This window comes from Eleginops maclovinus, chromosome 6 (genome assembly GCF_036324505.1).
Source record: "Eleginops maclovinus isolate JMC-PN-2008 ecotype Puerto Natales chromosome 6, JC_Emac_rtc_rv5, whole genome shotgun sequence".
NCBI lineage: Eukaryota > Metazoa > Chordata > Actinopteri > Perciformes > Eleginopidae > Eleginops > Eleginops maclovinus.
In genome coordinates this window covers 16,252,810-16,265,329 of record NC_086354.1, presented here as the reverse complement: position 1 = coordinate 16,265,329, position 12,520 = coordinate 16,252,810, and the positions used below count along the sequence as shown (strand labels likewise).

The 12,520-nt window shown below is 41.4% G+C and overlaps 2 protein-coding genes across 4 annotated transcripts in view; both read left to right on the top strand.

Annotated features, from left to right (window-relative positions):
• The first annotated feature begins 71 nt into the window (after positions 1 to 71).
• LOC134866022 (uncharacterized) lies at positions 72 to 6,579 on the top strand. Its single transcript, XM_063885915.1, has 3 exons — positions 72 to 481; positions 6,089 to 6,286; positions 6,567 to 6,579. The coding sequence occupies exons 1-3, from the start codon at positions 72 to 74 to the stop codon at positions 6,577 to 6,579; spliced, it is 621 nt and encodes a 206-aa protein (XP_063741985.1).
• Positions 6,580 to 9,926: 3,347 nt separating this feature from the next.
• The window catches only part of LOC134866063 (voltage-dependent R-type calcium channel subunit alpha-1E-like), a 37,953-nt gene continuing 35,359 nt past the window's right edge, over positions 9,927 to 12,520 (top strand). For all 3 annotated transcript variants that reach the window (XM_063885972.1, XM_063885973.1, XM_063885971.1), the window contains exons 1-2: positions 9,927 to 10,027; positions 10,826 to 10,965. In XM_063885972.1, the coding sequence (XP_063742042.1) occupies positions 9,935 to 10,027; positions 10,826 to 10,965 (233 nt within the window). In that variant the 5' untranslated portion in view covers positions 9,927 to 9,934. The remainder of the gene's footprint in view (positions 10,028 to 10,825; positions 10,966 to 12,520) is intronic.

Below are 12,520 nucleotides of genomic sequence, written 5' to 3'. Positions count from 1 at the left end.
CTTTCTTCCCTTTTGTCTCTCCTTATTTTTCAGCATTATGGTGAAACCTTCAGCTGCCGTCCTCCGTAGATATGCTGACCAACTCAGACCAGTCCCTCTCCCGCTCCCTTACACCCAACCTCCACTCTCCATGCAGCTCTGGAGGAAATATACGCGTCCAGTCCTCCCTGTCCCTTCCCGAGCCTGAGGCCTGGAGGAAGCCCAGCTCCACCCCCCGTCATGGCCTGGCTCAGGGAGCCCGGTCCAGCTCCCTGCAGGTTCCCCATGCCGTCCCCGAGTACCTGGGGCTGCCTCTTCGAGCCGCCAGCTTCGATGTGTCTTATGATCGGGAGGACGGCTCGTCCGATCAGGGTTCAGGGTCTCTGAGCCCCAACCTCATGCAGAGGCGCCGCGGGGGACTGGTGGAGCAGAAAGACATCATCATGGCTCACCAGGCTCACAAAATCCAGAGCACGCCGCAGGCCCGCAGGAAGGAGTGGGAGTGAGTACAAAAGAGATTCAGAAGCAAAGGAGTCCTCTTAAATTGCATGTGTAAAGATGATAAATCTCCATGGAGGAGGATGAAAGTGCCGGCTTAAAAAAACACAATTACTCAAAATGCAGTTTAATGTTTCAACCTGTTGAATATCTTTAAGAGCCAGTCAATACGAACCCTTACTATGAAGCCAAATTTGGGTTGGGAACTTTTATTTCAATAGTTTGGTCAGGGATCATGTTTCATAGCGCACACACAGGGGTAAAACACGACATTAATCATGGCGCCATTTATTCTAACTGTCCCAATTTGGTTATTGTCTTTGATAACACCCTCTCTTGTTTATGCTATGAAACATCAAACCATCTGTGGTGATCTGTAGAAGTGTAACAAACTGTAGCTTTAACAATGCAATTAGAAATGAAAATACAATTTATGTCATTGCTGCTCAACTTTTGCTGCATTAATGACTATTTCTTTAAATGGACAATGGGTCATATGATAAGACGAAAAATTAACTCCACATTCTGCTGTTCCCCTCAGCACTTTGGAGCATTTTAGCATCTTTGAGCTCCTTGTTTTGGCAGCTTCAGGTCTAATTATTGCCCTCAGGAGTAGGTGGAGACCAGTTCAGAGCTTAAGGTGAGTCTATATCAGATTTAAATTCCTAAAGTGGTCAGAAAGTGTGCCAACTCTCATAAAACTGCATAAGCTACTCTATGTTAACACTCAGTCCATATCAACTTCAAAGATTTCAATATGTCAAAGTTGTGTTTCAAGCTTGTTCTACTGTCCCCAAGTGACAGACAATGAATACATGAATGCAGGTTTGAAACTAAATTTGATAAAAACAATAGCGCATTTACACCATATGAGATCAAAGGTTTGACTCATTCATTGGTTCTGCAGCCCACCCACTCTTGAGACTCTCATCAAATGCCATAATAATCCTTGCTACAATGTTATGTAAACCGTTGTGACATGAGAGACAAATACCTGAGCAGGTACTTATCATGAAATGGCTAAAATCTTAATTATTCTAGTAACTAGTGGAGAAGCTTCAGGATTATATAGCACCAGATATGTCTTCTACTAAATTGTAGGTGAATGGAGACGTTTAGGAGCAGTTGGTCTACTGCTAACAAAAGACAACAAAAGCATGTCAGACTTTGAGTTTTTGATTCCCCTAGTGGTCAAAGCTGGTAACCTGTAGAGCTGTAAACAAGCTGAGTTTTGTTTTCATGAAGGTTTCCCAACAAAATTCCTACAGTAGTATGTTCACTTTGGGCCTCATACATACATAGATTGAATATAGCACATGCATCGGGACTTTGGCTTTAAATTAGCATATTTACTAACTTGTTGACATCTTGTATTTTAATATAGATGTCCTTTAATGTGCTCTGTCCACATAAACAAATGTAAATAAATCTAGTGATTTGCCTGCTCGTAAAAAATATCTAGAGCCAACATTTGAACAGATAAGGAACCTGCATTGTTTAAATCCATGTTGGTTTACCAGTCTTCTCTCTCCTTTCCTTAGCTGCTGCATTGTTGAATTTCTTGGTGTTATTTCCACTAACATGAAACCATTGCCATAACATGACGCATCCTCATTTCTGTGCATGTGATACTAACAAAATGGGAACTGACTCTTAAAAACCTTGATGATGCGATAAACAACTGTACTAAGTATACTTATTATTGTTGTTATTTTTGTAGCTACAAATTGCTTGCTTCAATTGGTGCTCCATAACAATACCAATACACATATGCAGTTTCCTTTGTTCCCAGCATTGTTATAGTTCCACAAATGAATCACTAAATCTGTCCCCTCTGCTCTCATCTGTTGATTTGATGTTTTTTTTAATGCCTGTGTATCATTGTTAGCCACGGATTACTGTAATCAGATACTGGATAGTGATGTTAATGGCGGGGCTGAGGGTGCTTGCTTGTGAACTTTTGCTCCCTGGAGCCACATCGCTCTGATTATCTGCTTCCCTCCACTCGAATGCGAAGTGGTACTCCATCAGTGTAAGCCCTATTCCCCCCCCCCCTCCATCCTCCTTCTCCATCCTCCGATTTTTTTATTTTTTTTACCTCCACCACCCACACCACAGCCACTTTACTGATACTCTGTCATTCTCTCTTTGGCTTTCCATCTTTTTCTCATGTGCAGACACTCAAACACAGAACTTAAGTCATGTGTTCGTCTTTTTTCCCTGTGGGAATCTCTTATTTTCAACTCTTATTTGTCAACTGCATGAGCAACTTAAGAACATAAAAGTTCATAATACTAAATGAGGAACTAAAACAAAGCAAAACGCTGATTTCAGAGAACTGCTGTGCATGTATTGTGGTTATTTGTCCATTAGGGGATGCTAGGGAATCAGAGTAGAAGAGCAGCAGGGAAGCAGCATATGATATCTTTACGCTCGGCAGATGAGTTTGGACAGTGCTGTTTTTTGCAACTACACAACTGACATATTGATGATATTTTGGGAAGTTTCTGGACGACAATTCAGAAAAGATCAAAATCAACGAGTGATATTACATTTTTGAATAATATGACTTTTACGAAAAGACAATTCCTCACAACAGAAACTTATTGAAGTGCACTAATGCAACATTTTGAGCTGTTCCAGTGAGAGTTGTCATATTTCTCCAATATAACCATAATGTTCATATGTTTCAAACTCTAAAGGTGTCATGGCAATTTGCATTCATATAAGTGGCGGTTATTGGTCGACTCAAACTGACATAACTCAGTACTAGAGGATGTCTGTTGCTAGGAAACAGAGAGGAAAATAAAATGCTAAAACCACTCCAGTCAATGCTGGATGAAAGCCTGTCTGCAATTATATAAATGCTCATCAGAGCTCTGGCACAAAGTACGCCCATTAACGTTTTAACTCACCGTGCATGTCACCTGCAGCCTCACTTCATCTGTCTTCTGCCGTACAATATCTCCTGAGATGCTTGGACAATAGGAGTAAAAAGATAATGCCGAAAACTGTGCCTTTCATTTCTCTGTAGTAAGGGCACTAATGTACCCCTTAATAAGCTAACTGTGACCCTTATGTTCTAGTTAGTGCTTTCTATTCAAAGTTTGGCCAAGCCCGAGCAAATTGATATGAGATTTTCTGCTTTTTATCTGTTCACACAGCTATTTTTAGAAGCCTTTGAGTAGGCTGTGAGAAAGAGCAGAAAACAAAAGCCAAACACTTTTGAAGCGGGCTACATGTGGTCATGTATAAACAGAACAATGGATCATTGGTGTGGTGATGGTGCTGCATCTGGTTTGTCCAATGATCCTGAGGGTGTGTGTGTGTGTGTGTGTGTGTGTGTGTGTGTGTGTGTGTGTGTGTGTGTGTGTGTGTGTGTGTGTGTGTGTGTGTGTGTGTGTGTGTGTGTGTGTGTGTGTGTGTGTGTGTGTGTGTGTGTGTGTGTGTGCGTGTGCGTGCTGGAAAACAGATTTCTGAAGGAAGAGGTTGCTCTATTGTGCAACATGGCTTTTGTTGGCAGAAATGAAAAGAACGGAGCAGGAATTCAAGAGAGCTGTGTCGCTATGGAAACAACAGCAAAGAGACAGCAAGATACACACACACACACACACACAGATAGAGGAACTGTTTGCAAAGATGGACAAATATTTTTTGGGGCAACATACAAGTAGATGATGTTTCTTTTTATAATGAATGCTTATGTAACATGTTTGAATAGAAAGTGGGGATGAGCCTGAGATGCGTTGCAGGTACTTTGAGGGCTCTGCATTAAAGCAAACTGCACTTATTACATGCTAATTGTCATCCTTGCTATTTTTACTTCCTGCACTGATCAGTCGGTCAGCCTTTTGTTGCTCTCCTGCTCTGCATGAAGTGACACGCCCGCCTGCCTCATGCAGATTAGGCAGCGGAGGAAACAGCCATGACTGAGTTTTTGTAGCTCAGTTATTCATAGATCCCGTTAAATCGATTTTTTTTTTTTCTTCCCCAGATTTCAAATTGTTTGCCAAGCATGATTTTGTCACTCTCTCTCGGCTTTCTTCCACAGTCCCGCCGTCTGAGCCCTCGCACGCTACCCGTCTGCACACTGATACCTGCATTGTGCTGCTGCTCAGTGGAGTCTGTCAATCAGAGGCAAATAGCTTCTCTTTGTGTCGTTGATTGATGGTTTTAATTGCATGTTTTTGATGTGACAAACAGCAGCTTCAGCTATGATTGAATAATGCTGTGTGGGGGCTGAAGTGGTCATCTTCAGGAAAAAGTGGGGAAGGGAGGAGAGCAGCAGATGGAGCGAGAGAGCCCAGTTTCCTAATGAGGTCTCACTTGTGGCAATGAGTGAGAAAGAGACCCTGCTTTCTTCTGTGCTCCCTCAAAAAGGGAGCAGCCCTAAGATCTATTTCATGCTCTATTTTTACTCATGACTTTTTCTCCAATATTAGCACAATGGCCTAGTTTTTAAATGTTTTAATAGTGCGAGTCTGTCTCCATTAATGAAAATATGACAACGCTGTCAGACAATACCAAATGGGGGTAAATGATTCAAGCTCCTGTTCTGTAAATCACCTTTTTAGGTAATTTATTTTACTCACTGGCCCTATCCACACACTTAACATAGTCTGTGCATGGCTATCACCTTTTTAGTATTAAATGTTTTTTCACACCCCTTTTCTTGCCACCCACAAACACCTTTACATAATTTTGAACCACATACCCACACAGCATGAATATAGGCTCCTTTTTTTTTAGGAAAATGTTTTTGTTCATCCTCAGCAAACTGTAATTGCTATGGTAACAACATATATGCCCCTCCTCTCCACCAGCTTTCATTCAGATGGATTTTGAAAACGCCATCATGAATAATTACTGTGGGAGGAGTCTGCCGGTGCTTATGCGCTCCTGGCTGCGTGTTTTTTTTTTCCCCCAGCAGGTGAAACGATTGTAAGATGATCGAGCGATCCAAACGACTCTCCCGCTATATTATCGACTGATTATAAATAACTTTATTTCATGGTTTTTTTTAATATATATATTCGGTTTTAGACGCGTTAAACGGGCTTCATCCACCTGAAATCTTCCTTTTGTCAACTTTACCGGGAGAAGACGATGCGCAAAGTTTTCGAAGACTTCCCTCGGATCTCTGCATCATGTAAACAGCACAGGGTAGTTTCTGATCAGGCATCAGCAGCTTTGTCAGGTCAAAGCGAGATTGGATGCTGATAGAAAAAAACTGAAAGGTGTAAACTCGGTGGATTTTCTTTCTTCCATTGCTACCTGCAGAGTTTAGAGACGCGCGTAATAAAAGTTGTTCAGAGCAGATTGTGATGCGCTCTTTAACAGATGGGATGATGCGATTTTGCACCTGAATCGTTAAGTGAATGGATGATTTTTGTCCCTTAGAATATAAGCCAACTGAATGATATCATAATATTTTCTTGTGGATATGGAGTGATAGCCATTTGCAACTTTTGGGGAATCTTGGAGCTCGAAAATCACCGGATTGAAGGTTGATCCCTTTTTCCCGTTTAGCTCCACTTCACATTGTTCTATCCTAGAAGTCGTCTTGTAGTCAAAACCCTCTTAAGCCGGCGGTTTCATCGTTTCTTTGTAGAATGGCTCGATTTGGAGACGAGTGCGCTCCCAGCACGGTGGACTCCGGGGATGGAGACCCGGAGTGCGGCGGGGAAGGAGCGGACGCGGCTGCCGAGAGTCTCACTGCTTCCATCAGACAAGCCAAGGCGCAGCGGGCCCGGACCATGGCTATGTACAACCCCGTGCCCCACCGGCAGAACTGCCTCACCGTCAACAGGTCGCTCTTTCTATTCGCAGAGGACAACATTATCAGGAAAACCGCCAGGCGATTCATTGAATGGCCATATCCTTTTACAGTTGCTTTTCCTACAGTTTGTAATAGAGTGCAAGTGCATGTTGTGTGTTCAGCACCATGGACAGCCACAGGCAGCATGTGAAGCCTGTGCGTACAAATACAACTCCTGAATGTTGAAAAAAGTGACAAAAGTACATTTTAAGTGCATTATCCCTGCTGCCATTGTGTTTTTGCATGACTCCTTCACATATCTGCCTTGCAGCCTCTCTGTTTAGTGTTTGCTTATCTGCATAATGATCTCCAGCTGTTAGTTGACTCACCGGATTGATTAATTCAATTGCACAGCTGAATTTAACCTTCCTCTTGAAATGGTGCTTAGTAACTTTGCCCTGATTTTCTTCATCTGTGGGCTCCATGTGCTCCCATGTTGGCACAAGACAGAAAGTTAGCATGTGGTGATCATTACAAGCAGCTCTCCTCGTTGTGGGGGTGGCATGTAGGCACATCTCTACTGCCTTAGTACTCATTGGAATATGAACCTGGCCATGAGTAGGAGTCAGTTCAAATCCACCAGGCAGCAATTTTTCAGTTTCCTGCTGCCGCATCGGCCAACAGTTTATCTCCCCTGAACTTCTGCAGATCTGTCAAAGACTGTCAGGGAAGTTTAATTTTTCCAGAAACTGCAGCCAAATTCACAAAAGATGTGAAGGCACAGTGCGGGCACAATCAATAAGGCCATACACACATAATCTATTGGTGATACTTGCCTTGTTCAATGAATTATATTTCTTGTATTTAATTCATCAAAAAGGTACAATGCACATGAGCACTTGAGTCCATCAAGTAAATGTTCCAGACTCAGCCATTAAGGCTAATTTACATCTTGAGTCTCTGGTAGGTACATACAAGAGCATATAAGATATTTAAGTTAACAGTTGTGTATATACTTAGACATTCATGCAACAGGCAAATGCCATGGTCAATTTTGAGAGTTTGGGTTAATTGACTGCTATAACAAGTCTTCTTCACCTTAAGATAGCGTTAGATAATGTCTTATTTACAAATATTCAAACATAATATAATTGTATAATGCAAAAAGAAAAACCTGTCTAAATGTAGGTATTCAACAAAGGATTTCTATTGGATACATTTTTCACCATATTCACCTGTAGTGTCTCCCCTTAGAGCATTATCAGTTCAACAACATCACTCACTTCCCATATCTGCCCACTGCTCCTCCTGTCTTACTTCAGTGTACCATGCCAGTCTCACTGTTACCTAACCACAGGCTCTGTGTGTTGTGTGGGAGTGGGTCTAGTGGTCAAGACTAGCTGGCCACTGGCAGCTTGCTAATGTGACTATCGGTATCACAGAGGCAGAGGTATGTGGGAGAGAGCTGGCTGGTAGTACTGTGGTCAATCGTGGGCTGTAAGAGCAGCACATGTCAGAGTATTGACTGGCTGAGACCCAGGTTTTCGCTCAGAACGTCCAACTTATGAGACAGCAAGTAAGGAAGACATTCAGATGCATTTATTACTGTGGTGTTTCTTTGAATGTGTGTTTCCTGCACGAACACACTGACTTGTTAGAGGATGATATTCCTCACAGGTTGAGGAGTTGATGGGACTTGTGTTGCCAAATGTAGGCCAGAGTGCACCAGAGAGTTAAGTAACAGGGCCACAGCAGTGTTCCTTTGAACCAAAATTAATAGGCAAGTCTTTTGGTAATTGTTACATCCATTTGGGTGATTCTTTAAAAGGAAACACGTTAATATTCTCTGGTTGCAACTTCCCAATGTGCCTTTTTTTGTTGTATATCTGTTATAAGTTCTTCTGTTTTTTTGGATTGACATAGATTTTTAAAGAAGTCACCTTGTAATCTTTGAAACTGGGGTTGATATTTTTCTAATATTGGTGTTTAATATATTTAAAATCAATGATACATCGATATATTTAGAAGGTAATTAACAAATATATGGATTCTGATTATAATCATTAGTTTCAGCCTTTCCGTATACTTTATTTAACTGCTGACCATATTTTTAGGAATGTTTGCTACCACCCATGCAGCCATTGTTTTTTTACATTCCCGTAAAGTCTCTTAAGCAAAGTTGTGAAGATTTACTGTAATTAATTACCCAATCCATCACACTCAAATACTGTATGTTACTCTAAGAGAACTGTCGACTTGATATTGACTGTGGTGGATTTCTCATCTCCTATACTAAGTCCTATTTCAAACATTCAACTAAATATCCCTTTTCCTAAATGGTCTACAGGATACATATCATCTGGCACGCAGGTAACAGGTTAAGGTCAGGTAGAGTGGGTGAGATTTATTAAGTATTTCCCACTTCAGCTATTTTCACCGGCCTTCAATGGCAACCATGTGGACCTGTCAATGTGAGTCAGTGCGAGTCCCAGAGGCCCTCATCGCAGCACTCCTCTGTGAGTCAGTGACCCCATTTCTCTGAAGGCAGGAAAATTAATAACAAGGAGCAGCTGCCTCAGGGGAACTCCGGGGGACCGAAAGTCACAAGCACATACAAGTGTTGGGGCACATGTAGTCGCAAGCAGTGCACGCTGGTTCACACATGTACTGTATCCATAGGGTAAGTGCATGCACACACACACACACACACACACACACACACACACACACACACACACAGTCTTAGCTGTGAGAAAATCTAAGTTGGACATTACTCCTGATAAATTATACAAATGATGCAAGAGCTTCTAGAAATAATCTATACTTTAAAGATTCAAAATAATCAAAAGACAGTCAAACACCTAACATATTTGGAGTCTCATGAAGAATTGAACAATGTAGAAGAAAAATAGCTTCCGCTTCAGTATTATTACTTCTAAAATCAGTGCAGTTATTCTTTTTTTGTGAAAAATTAAGAAACAATAAATACACAAAATGCCCATCACAGTTCCCCACATCCTGAAGTGCCATCTTTCAGCATGTATACAGTCATAAAAAATATAACTATCATCGGTAATTGTTCTGTTCGAACTGTGAATGTTTTGGTATAGCGAATTTACCTTAATTCTTTGTTTAAACTGTCTGGGTCATCATATGACGTAAATCGACTCAATATCAAACAGTTCAAGTTAAAACCTTAACTGATCTCCTTAAGTAGCAAAGACACAATACTTTATGATTCTCTAAATTTGTACAACACAGACTTCAGTGTACCGTGCTGTCTGCTGTGTGTCGTGAAAGGAGTTATGAGGACTGTTTGCTGTAGTTTGTGTAGTTAATCCAGTCAGGCCAAGGTGACTTCACTTCGCTCTCTCCCTCCTGAACATGCCTCTTTTTTTTCTTCTTTGTGAAAAGCACTTTTAAAAGCAGGTTGCCATGGATACTGAAATCTCTCCAACAGATTGCCTTGAATACCAGAGAAAATGAACCATGGCATAATTCATCTGTCATTTAATCATCCATCCATTTAAGTTTGTTTTCCACTGAACCACCACGCACACATGGAGTCTGAAGTATTTGTGGAATTGAGAAAGTATGCTGTTTGTGTGGATTTGTGTTTTTTGTGCTGTTGTTATTTTGTGTTTCTGTTGTGAAATAAGTACTTTCCTTAACTTTGCGGCCTTTACACCATTTGAGTACATGATCCTGGCCACCATCACCGCTAACTGTGTTGTGCTGGCCCTGGAGCAGCACCTCCCTGGAGAGGATAAGACCCCCATGGCAAAGAGACTGGTGAGGACCAAATCATTTCTCACATCCTCGATGCATTAAGTGATCAAGAAGTTCATGTGCCGTTATTTGCGGAAATAAAATAAATAGGACCGTGATAAGCGTATATAAAGTACATTTTCATCCAGCAGTGGCTCAGTCAGTAGGGGCTTGGACTGGGAACCGTAGGGTCGCCGGTTCAAGTCCCCGAACAGACTTGAAAATATGGAAGGTGGACTGCTACTTGGAGAGGTCCCAGTTCACCTCCTAGGCCCTGCTGTGGTGTCCTTGAGCAAGACACCTCCAATCCCCCCCTCCCCATTGCTCCCCGGGCGCTGCACAATAGCTGCCCACTGCTCCTAGTACTAGGATGGGTTAAATGCAGAGGACAAATTTCACTGTGTGTGCTCTGCTGCGTGCATGTATGTGACTAATAAAGAGGGTTTCATCCTCCGATTCTATTTTAATATGTTGGACACTTGTACTATTCCAAAATCTCCTTTGGGGAAATATTTGCTTTTACTTTTTTTAATTGTTATCAATGCTAGAGTTACTTCTGACTGCTATTCAGATTAGTCATAAATGTAAAATATTTTTCAGATTATAGAATTTGTTTTTAGAATTATACAAACAGTTGACAACAAGCTTTTAAAATTACTTTTCACGCCCTTTCAAATGTTTGTAAATGAGACATTTAGTGTATATACAGTATGGTTTGTTTATGTGTGAAGCCTGCTTTAACATTTCGAACTCGACAGGATAGAGGTTTTTCTAACTTTCTACAGCCTCTGCTGACACTGCACTTGTGTGTTATCTTCACAGGAGAAAACAGAGCCGTACTTCATCGGGATCTTCTGTTTCGAGGCCGGGATCAAGCTGCTTGCCCTTGGTTTTGTTTTCCATAAAGGCTCGTACCTGAGGAACGGCTGGAACGTCATGGACTTCATAGTCGTGCTCAGCGGGTGAGTGGCGTCCGTTGCTCTCTACTGGAAGTAAAGCATGTTTGTTGTAAACATTGTCAACAGATCCATAACTTACTTCTTGCCAGGCATACTGATCAAATCTGTTTTTGGAGGAGGAAGATCAGTTCTCGGTCACCAACCAACTTCTTGAAAATTGCCATACACTCTGATGGCGAGCCAGTGAAATCAAAGCAAAGCAATTGCTCTTAGACTTTGGATTGGCAGTAGTGTTAAAAATCCTTGCAAAGCTTCTCTCATGTTTTTCTTCTGACTTGATGCTTAGATCTTTTTCAAAGTAGCCATTGCTGGGAAAACCACAGCTGTGACTAATACCATTACCGATGGCTCACTTCCATGTCAGCCATTCACTCCAGAGTTACAGTATGCAGAATATCAGGACATTGTTAACATTATTAATTACACCTGTATTTATCTTACTATAGCTATTCCTCCTCTGCCAAAGTGAGTTTACAAAACAGTTTTAACAATGATTAAAGTGTTTTTACTGTTGTTTTTGAGCATGTTACTAATTGTGGTTTTATGAGCTAGTTAAAGAAGTCCTCATATTACAAAGTACGGCAGTGACCATAGAGAGAAAATATATATATTGAGGGCACGATTTACAAGTGTAAGGGACTTAGATTGTGGCCTTATTGACTCCATGTTCCCATGTTTTGATTTGCGGTCACACATTAAATGATTGAATAACTCTGGAGAGCACAAGGCTAGCAGCTGCCTCCTGCTTAAGTCTCTTGTCCTTGTTTGCATATAGAATGGATGGAGAATTTATTTTAAAGCTATACTTTAGCTTGCAGATGATCTTTCAAGATAAGTCATGGTTACTGGTGGATTTCTGTACTTGAAGCTGGTGCACTGCACTTAAAGCATTGTGGAGAAAGGCGTTCTGTTGTTCTGGCACTGTACTTATCTTCTGCGCAGAAATGCTTGACCTCGATTTATTCGTTTTTTCCTTCTATGGTCACCCCAGGGTTTATTAAAGGTGCCATACAATGGAAAACTGTATTTACCTTAGCATAGTTGAATAAGGAGAGTTCGATACATTGAACTGACATACTGTGAACCTCAAACACCATTGTTTCCTCCTTCAAGTGCAAATCATGAATATGCATATCACAGCGGTGAAACGGGCAAATTACAACAATCGCTGTGTGTGACGTAACACACGGTAGTCCAGCCCCAACATTTGCATACACCAGCTGCTGGAAAAAACTAACGCTAACACTTAACACTCCGTAACGTTGCTCTCCAATCTCCGACCAACTGGCTGTTCTTCAAATTCATCGATTTCCTTCTTCGATAAAGGCTCAAACATGTAAGGTTGGATGCCAATAGCCACCATGTTCATCTCTCACAGTTTCGCAAACTTCACTTACTTCTGCGGGTTCTGAGGCAGCCATGGATTGCTTCTTGTAAACCAGCCAATCAGAGCAGAGCTCATCATAATTATTTAAATGGGCCCCATAATAAGGCAATTCAGCTTGTTTCATTCTAGGACCAAATCATAGGGTTTTAAATGGGCCTGTAAAACCGCATC

Bases quoted from the DNA above. Each gene is read 5' to 3' on its own strand.
- LOC134866022 (XM_063885915.1), top strand. From the start codon at position 72: ATGCTGACCAACTCAGACCAGTCCCTCTCCCGCTCCCTTACACCCAAC. The intron at 482-6,088 runs GTGAGTACAAAA...GTTTCTTTGTAG, and splicing joins GCCCGCAGGAAGGAGTGGGA to AATGGCTCGATTTGGAGACG.